General features: G+C 55.2%; 6 protein-coding genes across 6 annotated transcripts; 5 read left to right on the top strand and 1 right to left on the bottom strand.

Annotated features, from left to right (window-relative positions):
* Positions 1–3,046: 3,046 nt before the first annotated feature.
* On the top strand, positions 3,047–5,599 carry A1O7_06186 (uncharacterized protein; the record flags this gene model as incomplete). Its single annotated transcript, XM_007760189.1, has 1 exon — positions 3,047–5,599. The coding sequence occupies one exon, from the start codon at positions 3,047–3,049 to the stop codon at positions 5,597–5,599; it is 2,553 nt and encodes an 850-aa protein (XP_007758379.1).
* Positions 5,600–7,412: 1,813 nt separating this feature from the next.
* Positions 7,413–8,187, top strand: A1O7_06185 (uncharacterized protein; the record flags this gene model as incomplete). Its single annotated transcript, XM_007760188.1, has 2 exons — positions 7,413–7,694; positions 7,753–8,187. 2 exons carry the CDS (start codon positions 7,413–7,415, stop codon positions 8,185–8,187), a joined length of 717 nt encoding a protein of 238 aa, XP_007758378.1.
* Positions 8,188–9,971: 1,784 nt separating this feature from the next.
* Positions 9,972–11,835, top strand: A1O7_06184 (uncharacterized protein; the record flags this gene model as incomplete). Its single annotated transcript, XM_007760187.1, has 5 exons — positions 9,972–10,016; positions 10,070–10,314; positions 10,379–10,550; positions 10,610–11,384; positions 11,567–11,835. The coding sequence occupies 5 exons, from the start codon at positions 9,972–9,974 to the stop codon at positions 11,833–11,835; spliced, it is 1,506 nt and encodes a 501-aa protein (XP_007758377.1).
* Positions 11,836–12,155: 320 nt separating this feature from the next.
* Positions 12,156–13,432, bottom strand: A1O7_06183 (uncharacterized protein; the record flags this gene model as incomplete). Its single annotated transcript, XM_007760186.1, has 3 exons — positions 12,156–12,390; positions 12,463–12,525; positions 12,597–13,432. The coding sequence occupies 3 exons, from the start codon at positions 13,430–13,432 to the stop codon at positions 12,156–12,158; spliced, it is 1,134 nt and encodes a 377-aa protein (XP_007758376.1).
* Positions 13,433–16,096: 2,664 nt separating this feature from the next.
* A1O7_06182 (uncharacterized protein) lies at positions 16,097–17,800 on the top strand (the record flags this gene model as incomplete). Its single annotated transcript, XM_007760185.1, has 1 exon — positions 16,097–17,800. The coding sequence occupies one exon, from the start codon at positions 16,097–16,099 to the stop codon at positions 17,798–17,800; it is 1,704 nt and encodes a 567-aa protein (XP_007758375.1).
* An 887-nt stretch (positions 17,801–18,687) lies between these two features.
* A1O7_06181 (uncharacterized protein) lies at positions 18,688–19,638 on the top strand (the record flags this gene model as incomplete). Its single annotated transcript, XM_007760184.1, has 1 exon — positions 18,688–19,638. The coding sequence occupies one exon, from the start codon at positions 18,688–18,690 to the stop codon at positions 19,636–19,638; it is 951 nt and encodes a 316-aa protein (XP_007758374.1).
* Between the last annotated feature and the right edge of the window lie 41 nt (positions 19,639–19,679).

The raw sequence follows: 19,679 nt of genomic DNA, 5'->3' as shown, positions 1-19,679 counted from the left end.
TGTTACGACAAGCTCTGCAACGAGCCGATGAGATGATCAATGTACCGGATCGCAGAGGAGCTGCTGGACAGCTTCACCATTGGAAACGCGGTAGGCATGTCAGAAAAAGAGACATTTACACTGGCAGCATGTGTCTATGAGCTCGTGATCTTGCCGAGCAGGCAACGTTGTCATGCTCGACCAGGATCTCAAAAGGAACCACATACGCTGTTCAAAAGTACGCCGATGCAGCTTCATTCAGTGCGAGCTGCGGCTCCTGGCAGATGGCACTTATGATCATCGAAGTATCCACGTGAAGGGCTGACAAGACTTGCTGAAGAGACACCATCCTGATGCCGCGGAGAGCTGCCTCGGTCGGTTGAGCGACCGATTCGCGGGTGGAAATGCTTCGGAGTCACATTCTCGATGTGATTGACAGGCCTTGTCATTGTGCAATTGGATTGCACCTGGGCTTAGACATGCGCGGACAGGCGATAGAAAAGGCGGTGAGGGGAGGCAAGCATTCCATGGCCACAGTTAAGCGACGAAACTGCTGCGGGCGGCTGGGCAGACCCGAAGCTCAGACTCCCCCAGTTAAGAGCAGCGCGGAGATTCAGACGTCTGGCGAACGAAAAGCCCGCGTGGTGGCCACCCAAGTGGCTTGCAGCCAGAATTTCTAGATGCCAACTAGTATTTGCAAGAAAAATGTTGGCATTCCTGCCTTCTCGTTGGTTGTCGGGATCGAAATGATTGGGACGTGATTTGTCTAGAACCCGGGTCAAGGGAGATCCGTCCTCATGGCCGAGTCGTGGGAAGAGAGGCTCGAGCTGTAGAATGAAACGTTGCGTGCAGATACGCCTTCGCATCAGCTGCTGCGAAACTTGTGGAAACAATACCAAGAAGAGAAGGTCAATGACGCCATGAAGTGTTGAGGAAGCATCTAGGTGGCATCAGGCAAGCGTGCAACCCGATGACAACGAAAACCACAGTTGTTTCCTTTTTCGACCAGTAGTTCAGGTTGCTCCGGATATACATTGCCAGCGAAGGCCTGGACCTTCTGAGCAGGCCAGATGACCGCAGTGAGTTGTAAGAACTGTGTAGTTGCCACGGTGAGTCCTCATACGGGGACTTACCGGTCCAGTGCACACCGTTCAACAATAAACGAGATGCATTCCGAGGTGTGAGTCTACGCGATGCTTGCCGATAGATTGGTAGCTTTTGACTTTGGCTTTTCTCTAGCGTCAGGAAAGGGTTCGGTCGCATGGCGCTTGGGAGTGAGGGGGCCCACGCCACGACTTCGCTACACCTCCATGGACCCTGAATGACCTGAGAGCGAGTTGTGTCCGAGGCGTGATAGAAGGCAAGCGACACCAGGTCTCAGTCCGCGCACGAGATCCGTTCCATATACAGCAGATGGCCTGACCGGAGCAGAACAGGATGGCCAAGTAATCATGAATGTGGCCGGAGATTGGGTGCTCGCCCTCCGCTCTGTTCTACACTGTACTCCTGTGCACTCAGTATTGGCCAGTCACATACATATCCAACAAAAGTCACCGACATGCAGTTTTTAACCCAGAGGGTCTGCGGAAAGTGGCACGTGTATTGTGCAAGTCAAGTTCTTCTGCCGATGTTGTTGCAGGGAAGCCATCCCCTACGCCTCTGTGCCTGATCTTGTGTCGTTGAATTCGAGGACCAAATTGCACATTTTGACCCGCTCACATGTCAGACTTCCTGCTTATCAGGGACTCACTTCTTCGTGCGTGACATGCTGCAAGAGTAGCGAATGACGTCCCAGGCTGCTGAAGGATTGATTTCCAAGCAAGGATCTGTTCCACTGGTCACCAACTTCAGGGTTTGACCCTCCGCGCCATTCCTTAGAGGTACATGGACAGGAGCAGTCCACCAGTCTTCCGTGCTTGAGCTACGTACCAATGCATCTGCATATTTTGTTCCTCGAGGTTCTAGGCCGTCTCATCGAGCCATCATTCCTGTGAGAATAGAGTAGAGACAGCTCTGACACGGGGCACCACAGTCGTTCTCGGGAAGGTTCCTTAAATGGCAACGGTGACATCGCTGCTTCGAGTCAGGCTTGCGGAGCATGCCTACCGCTACCCCCCGTGCCCCCAAAACTACCTCCTCAAGACCCCTACTGCGTGCGTGCTCACCACCTTCTCACCCTCGGAAACCTCCATTCAAGACTAGGCCCAGCAAGAGCCGCTCTGTCCAGCACTGGGCACCCTTGTAAACCATAACTCGTACTTGTAGTAATCTAGCATTGTCGAGGCATGGCGTCTTCCCACGAGTTCGGGATTATGCAGTGGGGCCTTTCGAGGGCTAGAACGTCGAGGTTCAAGCCGTGGCCCGTGAATATGCAGCTGGGCCCCAGTCATTGGCTTGCAGCAGCCAGTCACCTCGCCCCGAAGGCCCCTCGCTTCGCCCATCACCGTGCCCTCACTTGTCGCTCACACCGACGTCATTCGCCCTGCGTCAATTGTCAGAGTTTTGGCTTTGATTTCCAAAGGTGCCCGTGCCTGCTCCCTATTCCCTGCCGATAGCGAACGGGACTTTAGTAAAACGACCTGCTGCACCACCACCACCACCACCACCACTACTCAGTCACCTCAGCCTCTCTCTATTGCTACCCGCGTCCCGGCTCAGCTGGCTGTCTCAAACGTTCTATCTTTGTTGCCGGCAAACAATGAGACCACATTCCAGCTTGCTGCTCGCCTTGTCGCGTGCACAGTCCAGACCACAATGACGTAGATCTGTTGGGGCCGCTGCAACATCTGCAAAACACAGCACCGTGGTACCTCGTACCGTGCACCTTGTCATCGATCCTCCGCATCTGATATTCTACCAGTAATCCACACAGCCCTGCACAGCCAGCATACATATCCCCACGAGTTCCAGATCTCGACACCGTCACGGTCTGTCAAACGTGGTCTTTCGACTTGTGGAAAACTCTTCTATTAACGGGGACAATTTTTCTACTGGTCAAGAATTGATGAGAGTGCACCACGCTACATCGACCTCGCCCTTTTCACCAGGGCCACTGGCCAACGTCACCATGTCCGCCACCGCGACGGCGTCCCTCAAATCACCCTCGCATCCCCATTCTCATTCGCACTCGCATTCGAAATCCCATTCGCACTCCCACTCCCATTCCCGTTCTTCGCGGCCTTCGACCACGCCACGCGTGCAGCCAGCTGTCGCATCTGTCGGCCAGCCTATGCCACCTCTCCTGTCCCCCACTAACGTTCGAACATCCTCTAATTCTCGAGATGTGAAGAGCCCGAGCCCTAGCTATTTTGGCTTTGTAGTGGGCGATGATTCAATACCGGCAGACTCAAATCCGGGGAAGCATGTGCGCCAGAACTGGAATTTTGCAGGGTCTAACGCACAGAAGGATGTTGCGACACCTCGACACGTACCGGTCGAATCCAACCCAGATTTCGAGGCATTTAGGAGACAGTCGGAACATAATCACAGGTTCGCGTTGAATACGGCATTCAGGCCTTCGCAGTCGAGAACAAACTCGGACCTCAGTTCGACGGCTTCGCCACTTGCGAAGAGGCCTGCCATTGAGAGAAGTGCCCAATCAAACACCCGAATGGAAGATGTCTCGTTCTTTGATATTCCAAGACAACAATCTCCCGACTCTATCAATCGAAATAGCGTGGCCGACCATCAACACGCTCGGTTATCTTTACCTAGCAACGATATCCGCGGATCCCCTTCCGGCATTACAAAGCCCTCCAGCCGCTCAGAAACACTACCGTCGTCGGCGGAAAAAGACGTACCACCCATCGTTTCACCTACACAAGTAGCTGAGATCCTCCGCTCGCAACCCGGGCAGGTTCTAGTACTGGATCTACGGGTCTACCAGCAGTATGCGTCGGCAAGGATACGGGGGGCTCTGAACCTATGTATTCCCACAACCCTGCTGAAACGGCCCGCGTATAATGTCCAGAGGCTTGCTGAGACCTTCAGTTCCGCTCGCGACCAGGAAACCTTTGCGCGCTGGCAAACCTGCTCCTACATTGTTGCGTACGATGCCAACTCGTCGCTAGCCAAGGAAGCAGTCACGCCGTTGAATGTCCTCAAGAAGTTTACATCTGAAGGCTGGAAGGGCACCGGTCTGGTCATTAAGGGCGGTTTCCTGAAGTTCCAGAAATTAGTCCCGGATCTGGTTGACGATGGTCCTGTACAGCAAGGTAATGGAGCCTCCAGTCAACCGCTGTCGATCTCCGCACCTGGGAAAGATACCCTCGCCGTCGCCGGAGGTTGCGCCATGCCAACAACGAAATCTGCTGCAAACCCATTCTTTTCGAACATTCGCCAGAACATGGACCTCATCGATGGCGTTGGTCAACTGACTATTAAAAAGCCCCATGAACTCACGGCGGAGACTGAAAGGCGTATGCCATCCTGGTTGAAGCGGGCAGCCTCGCAGTCCAATGACGGCAAGTTGGTTTCCGACAAATTCCTGAATATTGAAAAGTCGGAGCAAAAGCGTATGCAGGATGCCCTCAACGTCAAGGTCTCGTACGGAAGTCCACGCACGGAACGACCAGAAAAAATCCAGATTGCCGGCATTGAGAAGGGTTCGAAGAATCGCTACAACAATATCTTTCCTTACGATCATACGCGGGTCAGGCTGCAGAACGTGCCAAATGGGAGCTGCGATTATATCAATGCCAGCCATGTGAAAGCAGAATTCTCCAATCGACGGTACATTGCCACGCAAGCCCCCATCCCGGCAACCTTCAATGACTTTTGGCGGGTGGTCTGGGAACAAGATGTCCGAGTGATCGTAATGCTAACGGCTGAAGCTGAAGGTGGACAAGTCAAAAGTCACGTCTATTGGAAGCCTGGCGAGTATGGTCAATTGAAGCTCAAACAGCTCTCCGAACGTCAAGTGAGTCTGGAGTCAAAGAAGCCTGCAAACAAACCTGCACCGACCACGCGTCCTTCCATGGCTCCGAGAAGATCGACAACAGCCAATATAGCTGGTGAACGCAGCCGAGAAGAGGTCAAGTCTCCGGGCTCCAGGGCGACGCCGATGGCCGTCGTTCGAGACTTTTCCCTCAGTCATTCCGCCCGTCCTTTTGAGCCGATGCATGAGGTTACTCAGGTCCATTATGCCGACTGGCCCGATTTGGGCGCTCCAGCCAGCCCGAGTGAACTCCTTGGGCTGGTGGAACAGGTCAATAAATATGTCCGTGGCTCTGCCTCGCCGTCCAGTATTGTTGGACCCGATGAAGCAGCTCCCAAAGGACAACGCCCCATCTTGGTTCACTGCAGTGCAGGGTGCGGACGGACAGGCACATTTTGTACGATCGACTCGGTCATCGATATGTTGAAGCGACAGAAGCTCTCCAACGACGGCGATCAAGATAGAATGGATGTGGATGCTGACGACTGGGTGACGCGCGACGATGTTGACTTGGTCGCCAAGACTGTGGACGAGTTCCGTCATCAGAGACTGAGCATGGTGCAGAATCTACGTCAATTTGTTTTGTGTTATGAAAGTATTTTGCAATGGATTGTTGCACTAGAGTCGGAGCAGCGCCAAAAACGACCTGGGCTACCAGACCCGCGGAGGAGTTATCACGGCTGAATGGCTTCTAGGGAAACCCGGGATGAGAAATGCATAATGGCTACGAGGGACTATGACTATCGTCATGACCAGGGAAGGATTGCGGCTGATGGTGTATAGGATTGGCGAGTCCATTAGCGAGTCCGGCCTGTGGCTCGCATAGCATGGCATGCTGCATTATCGGCATCGGTGCAGCATACTCATAACGAGGCGGGCATGGCATATACATATTGCACACGGGTTTTGCAGCGGGCAATGACACGCATTGTGCCAAGAGGGTCATGAATCCTTCTCTGCTTCCAGTCTTCGTCTTGGCATCTTTCTGCATGTTTCTATGATATTCCCGTGAGCGTCTGCAGGAGGCAGCTCTGGGGGCGGCAGGTGTGGCCTCGCGCGCGCGTGTGCTTGGCGCTGAGACACTTGGGCTCGTAACATCTGATCGAGAAACTGGGCGACGCATTGCCACACATGACATTGTACATTGCAGAGGACTCTGTGCTGGGTACAAGGTACACTGAGCCCAGTCGTCGGTCTGGAGCCGCCACGTTGTTTCTTCCAAAAATGGCAGCAGTGCCATAATATCTCTAATCTTGAGGTTTATTAACGTCACTATCGTCTGCTTCGCCATTGGCCCCGTGCTGGCTTTCACCCACTAATACAGTAGCCCGGAGATCGAGTGGCTGGCTCGGATCACAGCCTCGCTGATGATTGATCAGCTCTTGGACTCGCAGTGACTGGGCCAAGCACGCCACGCTGGATCCAAGATTGCTTAGATTCGGCCTCCGCGTCCTTACGGAGTTACATAGAACGTGCTTTGTTGAGGTCAGAGCCCGGCGTGAGTACTCCGTACTCCGTGCACAGTAAGCACTAACAAGCCGCCACTTTCCTTCTTTTGCAACTTCCGCTGAAAGCATCATTCGCCATGAGAAAATGCAGGGACAGTGTTGCGCCCGCTGCTTTCTCGTCCTCACGAGGCAGCAGCGGATCCCTAGGCTTGCAAGTCATAAGGCAGTTAACAGCCGCGGCAACATTCGTTTCCGTCATCGTCGCGGAACGCATGTGGCAGGAAGGCTTTGGTCCTGCTGCAAAACGATGTTGAAAGCTGCCGTGGTGGCTTGCGGCTCATGTTCAGCCCTTCCGCCAGGAATGAATGAGACGGACACCGCGGCGCCGTTAGCCCCGTCGCTTGCTTAATGATCAGCCAAGACTCTAAAATGATTAGCGAGGCGAGAAGGAGGCCTGATTTATGACAGCCTTCCACCGCAACAACACATCGAGGATGCCAAGGACTTGCTTGCCTGGACCTGACAACGAGCTGAGCCTGATCGGCTGCCCAATGCAGCTGTGACTTTTCAGCATCGGGAAGGACGATCACTGCCCAGCAACTGGCATGCGCATGCTATTCGGCGATGTCCCTGAAAGCAATGCATCCCCCAGTCTGCTGACTTATGGGATGGGAAAGCCAAGCCAACTCGTCCGAGAACCCGGTACCCGACGTTCTGTGGAGTGCATGGCAATCTGCTTTGTTGATGCTATCCCTGTTCAGCCTCCAACTCACTTTCTGCTAGCATTTCTATTCTCAAAGTCGTTGCCTTATAAAGCCCGGCCCTCCGCCCCTTCGTTCTGGGATTCGCCACGCACCACTGAATACTGATCGCTGCTGTTAGTCATCCGGGCAATCGACTTCACAAGACGAACCATTTAACAGCAGCTACTCATTCGCAAATTTCGTCCTCTCTTCACCTGCGTTCGAATCAATCACGTCGTCCTTGCCAGGACCGCAACCGGCACGATTGCGTACGCGCCCGTCTCACCCAGGGCACACGCCTTCACCATGTCGAACTATCTACCTCTCTACGCCGCCATGTCGGTGTTGATGGTCGACGCCGTCATCGAGGTCGCCTTTGTTGGATCCATGGTTGGCTTTCTCCACGACCGAGCAGGAGAGTTTTTCAACATCAACGCACCTGATGGAGCATTCGACCTGCACGGCAAGCCCGTGGGGCTTTTGGCCGACCAGGGCCACACCAGCAATGGCGCCGCCGGAACCGCTCTCGTACTGGTTGGTTGGTTGGGGCTTCTCACGATCTGGTATGAGAAGAGACGAGCCAAGAAGGTATGTTGTGCGAGCATCGGCGGTCGATAAGGAGCCAAGCTAATCGGCCACTTCTCAGACACAAGCAACGAGCCATTCCGGTATCTTCATCTTCTGGGTCGTGATGACCGTCCTTTCAGCGATGCTCACCTTGGCCGCGCTGATCTACACCTTCGTCCTCACCGCTCAAACCAACGACCAGAGCATCGACCTCACAGTCGCCGCCGCGAATCCCGAACCACTAATGTATCCGCTCGACAAGTGGACGCCCGAGAACTGGTTCGTCGCCGTGCTGGCCCTGCCGCTTGCACAAGACAGCGATCGATCCAAAATCCGCAACAACCTGCGCCTGATGAGAGGCTGGCGGTGGAACCTCATCCCCTTGTTCATCCTGGGGCTTGTGGTCGCGTCGCTCGCCGTTTGGGAATTGGTCGCCGGACGGGGACGGAGATCTCGGAGACAGGCCGACTCGAAGGAGAAGTTCCGAGAGTCGACACAGTCCCAGAATTACTAACTAGCTGGGCATGGAGGCCCAGTGAAGCACTAAAGGAGGAGGAGCAGGAACGGGCGCGGGAAGGCCCATGATTTTTTGCAGGATACCCTCTTTCTACGTTTGCACGTCTGGTTTTCTTTGGGGGGCTCTGTGTCTTTCAGCAAGCGAGCGAGTTGCATGGGGATGGGACGGAAAATTGTTACAACATCTTCGAGACGGCCTCGGACGGGCTTCGTCACTGACGGCTTGACGACCATCGCTTGGACGAACTTATGATAATCACAAGACACGTATACACATGGTACTATTCTGCCAATGGTAGACAAAGACAGTACGGAGTCATCCACTACTCGACTTGCAATCCTCCTGCACCTTGATGTAGATGTCATCGGCACCGATCCCACGTGACAATCGCCAACGAGAAGCCAGGAAAACAACCTTCAACATCCATCATACACGCCACCGAGCGTGCACAGTCATCACGATGTGAGGCCCCCCGGCGCCACAAAGCATACTCGGTACTGCACACCAATTTACCAGCAGAGCGTGGCTTGTGGTCGCCCTAGAAAAGCCCCGCCCCGCCATGCAACGCCACGCCACGCCGTGCTCCTACCACAACAGTGGCGATCTGCAGCTTTGTCAGGTACCCCAAGAATAGAAGGACTCAGCTAAGCCGAATAAGGGCGTACGAGGACCGAGCACGCGCTGGAGTCTGGCCCCGGCCACGGAGCTCGCTGCTTGTACGGGGTATGTAAGTGTACCTGAGGAGCACCTATCCACTCAAGTGTGCATGTTAAGTGGCAATCACGCAGGTCAAGCTTGGTGGCTTCCAGTGTTGGGATTAGTGTGAGAGAATGAATGCTCAGTAGAGGTGTCTCGAGGTGTTTTGGAACATTCTGCGATGTAGGGAGCAGCAGCAGGTGGCAGCTTGAATAATCATGTAATCATCGACGTTTGTTGGTGGTTGTGTCTTGTCGAGTCTTGTGTGTACGCACTCATGACAAGCCACTGTAATTATTGCATCCTCCTTTGGCCCTGGCTTCACACTGGGCTTCACATGCTTTGCCGCAACGCAACCAATCTCCTTAAGTTCTGCGTTCGCTGAGGCGGCATTACTTGGATTTCATCCTCGCTCCTGTATCTCATTGCACTGCTGCATGGCACCAAAGTGCTTTTCGAAATGGCGAGTGTTTCTGTCCCAACCTGCCTATGTGGATTTCGCTGCGTCCTAGCCCGCCCTTGCTTCCCTGCGGCCAAACTCGCGCGCTCAGGAGGTACAATATCAAAACACACACGCATCTCCCTCGATGCCGGGGTGGTTAAGAAAAGAGAGTGCGGATCACCTTTGCCGTTGCGAGGTACTGTCCTTCATTCCACGTCTAGCTGCACAGCACCTCTGTGCACCTCTGAGCAACACCTTGCGTCAAGGGAATCTTCAGATCTTGCCCGACTTCGGCCTTATTCGCATCTGGCATGTGCCACGCCAGATCAAAGACGGCACACGAGGCTGACCAGGTCTCTTCGGCCCTCGACAGCCTTTCTCTCCCCTTAGTCCAATTCTGCGTCCGCGGGGTGCCGGCATTGACTGCATCGGGAAGCCGACGCTTCCCCGGCCACGACTCCCACGGGCTCCAAATGCTGATCTGTGAACCTGTGATGCCACGATACAAGTCTGACATTTCCGTACCTCGTACATCAATCAATGTGCCAATAACGGACTCCCGCTACAGGTCTGAGCTCGATCTCCGAAGCTGATCCGATCAAGCCCTGTCAGCCTTCCTAGCTACATACTGACACCGGCCAAGATGAAGCCCAGCACGATAGAAACCCGACTGTTCATCAACAACGAGGTACTTCTAACCCACGTTGTCATCCTTTACCGCCAATCTGACGATCTACACAGTTCGTCGAGTCCCAAACCGGCAAGACATTCAAGATCTCCAATCCGGCCACCGACCAAGAGATCTGCTCCGTGCATGAAGCGTCCAAGGAAGATGTCGACCTGGCGGTCGACGCCGCGGAGGCGGCATTCCCGCACTGGAGCGCGCTCGCCGCGCATGAGCGGGCCATGTGTATGTTCAAATTCGCGCAACTCGTGCAGCGGGACGCGCAGCAGTTGGCCGAGCTGGACTCGATGTGTATGGGGAAGTAAGTCAGGATGAGCCACGTCGCCAGGCAGGCAAGCGGCGCTGACTGAACACCGTTAACGCAGGCCCGTCCAGTTGCTGAAGAAGATGGACATTCCTGCCCTGGTGGGCGTGTTCAACTACTTCGGCGGCAGCGGATACCATATCGTGGGGGAGTCGAGTCTCAGTTCGCCCAATTTTCTCAACGTCAGCGTGCGACAGCCTTACGGCGTGGTCGGGCTGATCATACCCTGGAATGTGCGTGCGAACACGACCACAAGACCGCGCGACCGCCTGCCTGACTAACTCACCCACAGGTCCCGATGATCATGTTCGCCTTCAAAGTGGCCCCAGCCCTGATATGCGGCAACACCATCGTGCTCAAATCGTCAGAGAAAGCACCGCTCTCGTCACTAAAACTGGCGGCCCTGATCAAAGAAGCAGGCTTCCCGCCCGGCGTGGTCAACGTGGTCTCCGGCTTCGGCGACCCCACGGGCACCGCGATCGGCATGCACATGAAGATCCGAAAGATCAGCTTCACCGGCTCCGTGGCCACGGGCCGCAAGATCCTCCGCATGGCCGCGGACTCGAACCTGAAGAACGTGTCGCTCGAGCTGGGCGGCAAGAGCCCCGCCATCATCTTTGACGACGCCGACCTGGAAGCCGCGGCAAGGTACACGCACTACAGCATCAACCACAACAGCGGGCAGCACTGCCAGGCCAACAGCCGGGTGTTGGTCCAGGAGGGGATCGCGGACGCGTACATTGAGCGCCTGAAGACGTTGATGGCAAAAGTCACGATCGGCGATCCTGCCGACCCGGCCACGTTTCAGGGCCCGCAGTCCGATCATGCCCAGCTGGCGCACATCCAGCGGCTGGTCGAGCAGGGAGCCAAGGACGGGACGCTGGTCTATGGCGGCCAACGACACGGCACGACGGGGGCGTTTATCGAGCCCACGATCCTCAAGAACGTGCCCACGACGAGTGTCGCTTACCGGGAAGAGATCTTTGGCCCCGTCGTCATCGTGAACACCTTCAAGGACGAGGCCGACGTGTTGGCCGAGGCGAACTGTACGGATTTTGGGTTGTTCTGTAAGTGGAAAACACCTCCGGACGCGTGAAAGAAGGTGTGCTAGGCTTGATTTTTGATTCCCGCCCCCTTGCTACACAAAGAGCCGTGTTGCCGGGGGAAAAGAAAGGGAAGGGGTTTTCTCCACGTCTCAAACCAGGGCGACCATCTCCTTTTGTTCAATAGCTAACGATCTCCGCCGCAGCCTCCGTGTATACCACCAACTTTGACCGGGCCGTCCGGGTCGCCAAAGCCCTCGAGGCCGGCGCCGTGGGGATCAACTGCTCGGTGCCCGTGCGCGCGGTCGACATGCCCATCGGCGGCTGGAAGCAGAGTGGCATGGGCAAGGAGCTGTCCCTGCACGGCCTGAACACGTACACGGAGTTGAAGACGATCTTTATGAAGTACAACAACGATCCGACCAGTATGGCGGTCAATACGTGGCATAGCGGGCAGATGCAGAACGGCATATAAGCTGGCAAATAGATGAATGAATAACTGGACTTTCTGGGCTTGGAGATTTGCGTTATCGAGGGGCTAGGCTACAGTAACTTCACCACCGAATGTGTAGATATGGTGATGGTTACCATATCATCTTCTCTGTCAGCCTGCTCTGTTGGGTACTGGTGGTGTCTTCGAGTTGGGCCCAGCCACCTAAGGGTATATGCACATTACAATAGTCCTGAGAATCCCCTGAGGTCCCGTGAGGTCTCCTAAGGACCCAGTGCCAATGCTGATGCCAATGCCAACACGGTTCCAAGGTCAGAACTTTGATATTTGATATACGGTCCCCATCACAGTCTCGACGAGTTCTTGCCTCCCGTGAGGTCAGCGACCAGCTTGCCCATCACCTTGCCCTGCTTGATCCTGTCTAGCGCTTGGTTGATATCTTTCAAATCGACCATTTCCAACTCTGCCACCACTTTGCCCGACGCGAGAAACTCAAGCGCCTCGTGCATGTCGGCCTTGGTTCCAGTCTGGTTCGATCGGACAATCACATTCTTCTTGAGCAGAGGCCGGAGGGACATGCTGGAGTGGGGAAAGCAGTAAGTTAGTGTATAACCTCGGTGGTAGGTGGACTCGCACGTGGGAGGTACTTACTGGAGGTTTCCAATGCCGATGGCCATGATCTGGGCTCCGAACCGTGCGTATTCGCCAGCAGAACTGACAAGGTAGGTCTCCTGTCAGTAATCGCAATTGCACAGACGCGCGCACCGGGGAAGGACTGAACTCACTCGTACGAAGATTGATGCGGGCTCAGTACCAGGATATAGTCTGCACCACCGCCCGTTTTGGCGACAATGGTCTCCACTAGGCCGGGCTTCGTGAAGTCAACAAACTCATCGGTCCCCATTCTCCGACAGAAGTCTTCCTTCTCAGGCGAACCCCCGTCGATGGCCAGAACCTTCAGGTCCATTGCCTTGGCGTACTGGATCGCCAGGTGGCCGAGCCCGCCTGCCGCGCCGACTATCGTGCACCACTTCCCTGGCTGGGGATCCATGCGCTTCAGGGCCGCGTACGCCGTTACACCGGCACACAGGATCGGACACACGGCCGGTAACGACACCTCTGCTGGGATGCGCACCAGCTGCGATGTCGGGAACGATAGATATCTCTGGAAGGTGCCGTCTCTGTGCGCGCCCGTGACCTTCTGGTTGTAGCAGTGGTTCTCTGCCCCAGCCTCGCAAGCATGACACGTTCCGCAGACGTGGCTTCTCCAGGCCACACCGACGATATCGCCGACTTGGAACGGCTCGGCCTCTTCACCCTCACTGCCGCTCCCCAGCGCGACAATCCTGCCAACACCCTCGTGGCCGCCGATCAATGGGCGGACCGGGTCCTTGGGCGCAGGTCCGCCGCCGTCCCGGGCATATACATCACCATGGCATACGCCACTGTACTCGAGCTCGACGAGTGCTTCGTGAAGACCGGGCGTCGCGATGGGGAGCTCCTTGACCGTGTACGCTTCGCCATAAGGGCCCGTCAAGACAGCAGCAGGAGCACTGCCTGTAGTCCTTACGTGGATGTCGCCGTTGATATTCCCGTTGACGTCGGTGCCGATAGATCCCATGATTGTGATATATATGATATCCGCGGAGCGCCTTCTCAGGTTGTAGGCAGTACTGGTCCTTTGGAAGTCAGATGGCGAAACTTGGAGCCCAGGGGATAGAGACCAGCACCAGCACAGAATGAGAAATGCCAGAGTCAGTGAGCCTGTTTGCCCGTCTGTCTGACCAAAGGATGGGGCCAGAAGGAATGACTAGTCCTGCACAACACGTGATATGCAGTTCATGCAAGTCGTGCGAGAACAACCAAGAAGTTCGAGAATCTTCGTACCATCTTGACACGGAGACAAGTCATTCCAAGTATGGCGGGCGGTGTGCAGAAAGATAAAGGGGAACTCGCCCGCGCTCTCATGGTGGAGTGTAGATGGCGATGTGATTCGATCCGATTTGGGTTTGTGTGCGGTCTGGCCTGGCAGCCCGAATGCCTGCCTACTAGCCGACAGGGAAGGAGGGTGGAACGAACGGCGACGGACGAGACGAACTCCTAATTGCCGATAGAAGGTGCAGCCTTGCAGGAAGGCCAACCACAAGGCGGAGCCGGAGCCAGAGCCGCGAACAGACCGAGGCTCCTGCATAGTTCAACCCGTCCCGGCGACTCCCCGATGAGCTGCTGCATCGGCGACGGATGAGCGAACCCCTCTACCCCACGTTCCCTTGTCGGTACAACTGCGGAGCTGTGTTTGCTCGTTCGGTCGAATGAGCCAGCCGTGGATGACTCGTACCAATGGTTACTCTGTAACTCTGAAGTGATCGGGACTGTGACTCGTCCTAGGCAGTAAGTTTCGGAAAAGCCGACCTTGGTTGATTTAACCTGACCTGACGGGTGCAGAGTCCAGGGCATTGTCCCGCGCACGGAACTAGGAATGGCTCATCCGTTCTTTCCAGAAATGCTTGATTACTGTGCTGGCTGTTGAAGCGGAGTGTGCCGCGCCGATTTGCTCCTTTGCCTAAGGAAGGGGAGGCGTGTCGCTTGACATCCGCCGCAAAACAGTAGTTACACAGTACAGTAGCCGTAGTACTACGCAGATATTACACACACCAGGGGACAATATGAGTGGCACAAGATATTGTCCCGGTGTATCCACAGCGGCAGCAATGGGTAATGGGCGAGGAGGAGGGAGCGTGTCTACGCATCTTTCAGACTTTCATCATGCACCTCCCCTAAATCGGGAAGAGCGACCGAGTCCAGTGCGTCTGCGGAAAGGTCGACAATCTCCTCGTGTAGTTCGGCTTAACGCTATGATCTTTGTGAGCTCTCTCCATGTTGCCGTTTCGACAGATTACGGTCCGTGTACCAGTAGGACTCCATCCCTTGTACTGTCTTACCATGCAAACCCCATTTGTGTCTATCCCGCAGGAGAGGTCACAGCACGGTGTGTGTCGATCAATGCTCGTAGTCGTGAGTCGTCATAGCGTGCATGGTACTGTGCGGTCTCAGATGATGGGACGGGACTGGTGTAACGGAGTGATTAACCCTAGTCGCATGCCAGTGCATACTCGAGATACCATGAATTGGACCCGCTCGTGACTGCTCGCCACGAGGATGGTGCCGATGGCCAGTATCGTGGTTCCCAATAGCACCGTTCTTTTCCGGCCCAGCTGTGCCTGGTCAGAGCGGCGCCAATGGGCGCTAAGACTTTGCGTATTTCGACCAGCTCGAGTGGTTGTCGGCAGCACGATACCAACAACGGAGTGTTGACCTACGCCCTAACGTCGTATGAAGCAGTCAGTCATCGTCCGGACCATAAGTGAGCTGGGATGATCCATCTGAGCCAGTCAATACTTGAATATCACCACGCCAGACACGACTCCTTGGTCGCCACCGAAGAGGACAAACTCTGGAGATATACTGAAGTGGTTGCTGCGATCAAGCGCCCACCATTGAGACGCTTGCTACTCTGGTTGATGCGCATCCATGCGTCTTGCTGGAGGGGAAGCGATGGGAGGAAATGGTGCATTGGTCGGATCATATACCGTTGGGCACCTTACAAACAAGCATTTCGTCAAGCTCCCGGTCAAGCATCGCAACGACGAAGAATGTCTCCTGCCACGTATGGAACAAGATTGACGGACTCGGCTGGCGATGACGCGTCGGTGGCATCCTGATCGACTACGTGGTGTGATCGCCGTAGAGGAGAAAGCGAAGACGAGTAACAGGGCGACAAGTCGGAGTCAGCATGTTGAGGTGGGACCACGGACAGCTCGACTTTCGTTGATGAAAAGAAAGTCGTGCAATTTGCGATCAAGGACGAAGTTTAGCGGCAGGAGAGCGTAATTATGTAATCAACGCATTTCGAGTGGACGCCGCTGCGCCTCGATGTTCTGAGACTCCACCGTCTGATACGGTAAAGCATAGTATCACTGGCGTAGACGCGCGCGACGGTCTCTCATACTTCAGTTTCTTCAATCGTATGAGACACCCACGATCATGCTCTCTGCCAGTCTGCCACTGCCACATGGATGTTCATCTAGGTAGGCAATCATAGGGGGCGTGGCTGTTGCAGCACACGGGCGAGGCCCCTGCTTGCACGCCATCTGGACTTGAGTCCAGCCTAGCCTCCGCGAACCAGACCGACTCGGTGCTGCGCCTCAGCTGTTTCTTTCAATTGACCTTTATCGCATGCATTTCCTCGTACCTCCTGCTCTACACAGCTAATTGACAGCTCCCAATGTGGCTCCTTGACACGACGACCCTTGTCCTACGTGAGTTTCAGTCTACGCCGCCGCCCTACGCAATCTTGTCACACACATGGGGTGAAGGTGAGGTCTCCTTCCAAGAGCTTGGGACCTTAGAAGCAAAGGAGAAAGCCGGATACTGGAAGATCGAACGATGCTGTGAGCAGGCCAAATCAGATGGATTTGATTATGCCTGGGTGGATACTTGCAGCATCGACAAGCGCAGCAGCGCCGAGCTCTCTGAAGCAATTAATTCCATGTTTCGATGGTACTCCCAGGCCCAGGTCTGTTACGCATACCTTGCAGATGTATCGTTGCTGCCTGCTGGTGATAGAGAGAAGCTCTCCAGCAAGCACCTCACTTCCTATCCGCGACCAGTCTGGGGTTTTCCGTCGAGCAGATGGTTTGAGCGTGGCTGGACATTACAGGAGCTTATTGCGCCTATGCACGTCGTGTTCTACGACTGTGACTGGGTAGAGATAGGAACCAAGGCGAGCCTGCTAGAGGATCTGGTGGAAATCACAGGCATTCCGTCCGAAGCGTTGATGGATCCGCTGTCCATCCGGCGTAATTGCATTGCAGAGCGGATGTCGTGGGCATCGAAGAGGCAGACGACCAGAGTCGAAGACATGGCATATTCCCTCCTGGGCATATTCGGGGTCAACATGCCGCTCTTGTATGGAGAAGGGACAAAAGCCTTCCATCGCCTGCAACGACAAATTCTCGCCGAGTCCAATGACCATTCCATCTTCGCATGGACAGCGCCAGACCCACCGAAAAACTCGACCGAGTCGCATGGTATCAGCGTCCTCGCGGAGAGTCCTGCCATGTTCAGTCGCGAACGCACGGGACCTGTCACCCAAAAACCCCTTAGTTCCCTCCCCATGTCTTCTATACACCCAATCACGATAACCAATGTTGGCCTGTCCATGGTACTGCCTATTATTTTCTTTGATGGGTGTTGGGTTGCTGTGCTGGAATGCCTGTGCAAGGCCGACAGTATCGGGATCTACGTGACAGGAGATCCAACCACGCCACGACGCTCCAGGATGCGCCCGCATCGTCTCTTTTATCTGCTCAGCGACAAGCTCCAGAATGTCCGACCTCAAAGTGTTTACATGTCTACCGACATGCAAGACGCGGCTCCCACTCCCGGCCACATGCAGGTACTTCTGACCGCTAACATCAATTGCAAGCGACATGGCTGGGACATGATATACTCCTGCACATGGCGGCGGCCATACTCCGGAGCTGCGTTGAAAACACACTACCATCGCAGACTGTGGGCGTCAAACCCGCCGCGGGGGGAGCCGTCCTTGGAATTACACACACTGTCCGTCACTGACTTCACTCCCGTGACAGAAGGAGAATGGCTAGGCATATCATTCACGGCCGTCCATGGTGACGCTTTCAGTCTGGTCTTCGGACCCAAGGACGGCCGACTCTGGTGCCATGGGATCGTGGGCCTTCAATTGTTGCAGTTGGAGCACATGGGGGCTCCCGCCGCCGTGCAACAAATGTTTTCAGAGGGTGACGGTGGATTCAAGGCTGAGCCAGCCTGGCCATATTTCCGGGATCGAGTCTCTTACGCGTTGACTGCTTCGTCCGAGATGCATGTAGTTATCAAGCTCGTATCGGGGCCGCCATTGCCGACTTATCGTGTCGAACTGACTCAAGAGCAGATACCAGATACATAGCATGACAGAGAAATAATTCCGAAACAGGACGCAGAGGCCTTGGTTGTGTGTCTTTCCACCCAAGACGCTCGTAGTTCAGAGGATGGATGCGGCACGATTACCATTGCGTCAATCCTCTAGAGCTCTCCCCACCGGGCTGCGTCGTTGTGGATCTTCTAGCCTTGTCCATCATGGAGCGGATCATCCCACGGGAAGGGTCAAATGCCGGTTATATCGCGATCTGGAGTATGGGGAGGATATGGCATATATCGAACATAGCCGCCACGCTGAAAAATGTGTCGGGATATGAGGAACATGCGCACGACAAGTAAATGAGTCTGTGACTTCGAGACTCATAGAATCAAGTCTGCTTTACGATGCCGTGTCGCACTTCTCACAGCATAAAGGAAAAAGCACAAACCATGGGCAATCACACCTTGGCCCTGAAATGAAAGGCATATCCCCTGCTGAATGAAGGGTCAATTGCCCGCCATTGACGAAACAGGACGTCGAAGACCGCAAGCAAATATCGCTCAGTCCTGGGGTGCAGAATTACGCCGACACCCGACGACGAATGGAGGTCAGGGACGAAGGGAGGGTGGCATCCTACAGTACACGGTGGACTAGGCTCCCCAACAACGCCGACTATTCCCAAAAGAACCAACAGTCGGAGCCTTGGCTCCGTTCAGAGTCGGCATGGGACAACTTGAAGCCCATGAGCAGACAAAAGTCGAAGAGTTATAGGCGATGCCTTCTCGGCTCAGACTCAATGCAACCCAACATAAGTATCAAAAGTGAAGCAGACCGCAACTTCTACAAACGTCTCCCTACAGTGCCCTTTCACATGAGGTGAACCCTGACCGGCACTCCCGGCCTGGAGCAGCAAAACTTATCATGACAGTATCATAATGCCAAAGTTCGACCCCGCAAAAGACATCCCGAACCTCCAAGGAAAGGTATGCCTAGTGACCGGTGCCAACAGCGGGCTCGGTGAAGCAACTGTCGCAGCCCTGGCCCAGCACGGACCCGCGACACTCTACCTGGCCGCACGATCTCACTCGAAAGCCGAAGCCGCGCTGTCCCGCATACGAGCAACCTCCGCAGCGGCCGCATCGGCAAACATCCAGATTCTAGATCTGGACCTCGCGTCGTTTCATTCGATCAAGGCCGCCGCGGCGCGGGTCCAAAGCGAAGTCCCTCGCCTGGACGTTCTGCACCTGAACGCCGGCGTGGCCATGATCCCGCATACCACAACAAGGGAAGGCTACGAGGTGCAGTTCGGCACCAACTACCTGGGCCACGCGCTGCTCACACAACTACTAATGTCCCTGCTTGTCGCCACGACACGCATCCCAGGCGCGGACGTACGGATCGTGTCCATGTCCTCGGTCGGACATAAATATTTTGCCCCCAAACCTGGGATCTTCTTCGACGAGCTCAAGACTGAGATGAGAACACACTCTGGTGCCGAACTCTACGGGTCCGCCAATCTCGCGAAGACCCTGTTCGCGTACGAGTTGGCGAAGCGGTATCCGCGGATCACGGCATGCTCCCTACACCCCGGCACGGTCAAGTCGAATGTCTGGGGCGGGGAGAAGGGGGTTAACGTGCTGGTAAACTATCTTGTTGTGAAGCCGCTGGTGGCCTTGACGGGGGTGTCTAATGAAGAAGGTGCCAAGACCCAGCTGTGGTGCAGTTTCAGCAAGCAACTCGAGAGTGGGAGGTATTATGAGCCGGTTGGCAAGGCTGGAAAGGACGGCCCACTGAGTCGTGACGACGAGTTGGCGAGGAGGTTGTGGGAATGGACGGATAAGGAATTGCAAGCCCATGGAGCTCCTGGGTGGCCTTGTTCAGATTGATTGTGGAGCGTAATATATTGTTTCACTGCGATTGGCGAGTG

This window comes from Cladophialophora yegresii (assembly GCF_000585515.1).
Source record: "Cladophialophora yegresii CBS 114405 chromosome Unknown aczIN-supercont1.4, whole genome shotgun sequence".
Classification (NCBI taxonomy): domain Eukaryota; kingdom Fungi; phylum Ascomycota; class Eurotiomycetes; order Chaetothyriales; family Herpotrichiellaceae; genus Cladophialophora; species Cladophialophora yegresii.
The sequence above is the reverse complement of the archived record's forward strand: the minus strand, read 5'-3'. Positions and strand labels throughout refer to the sequence as shown.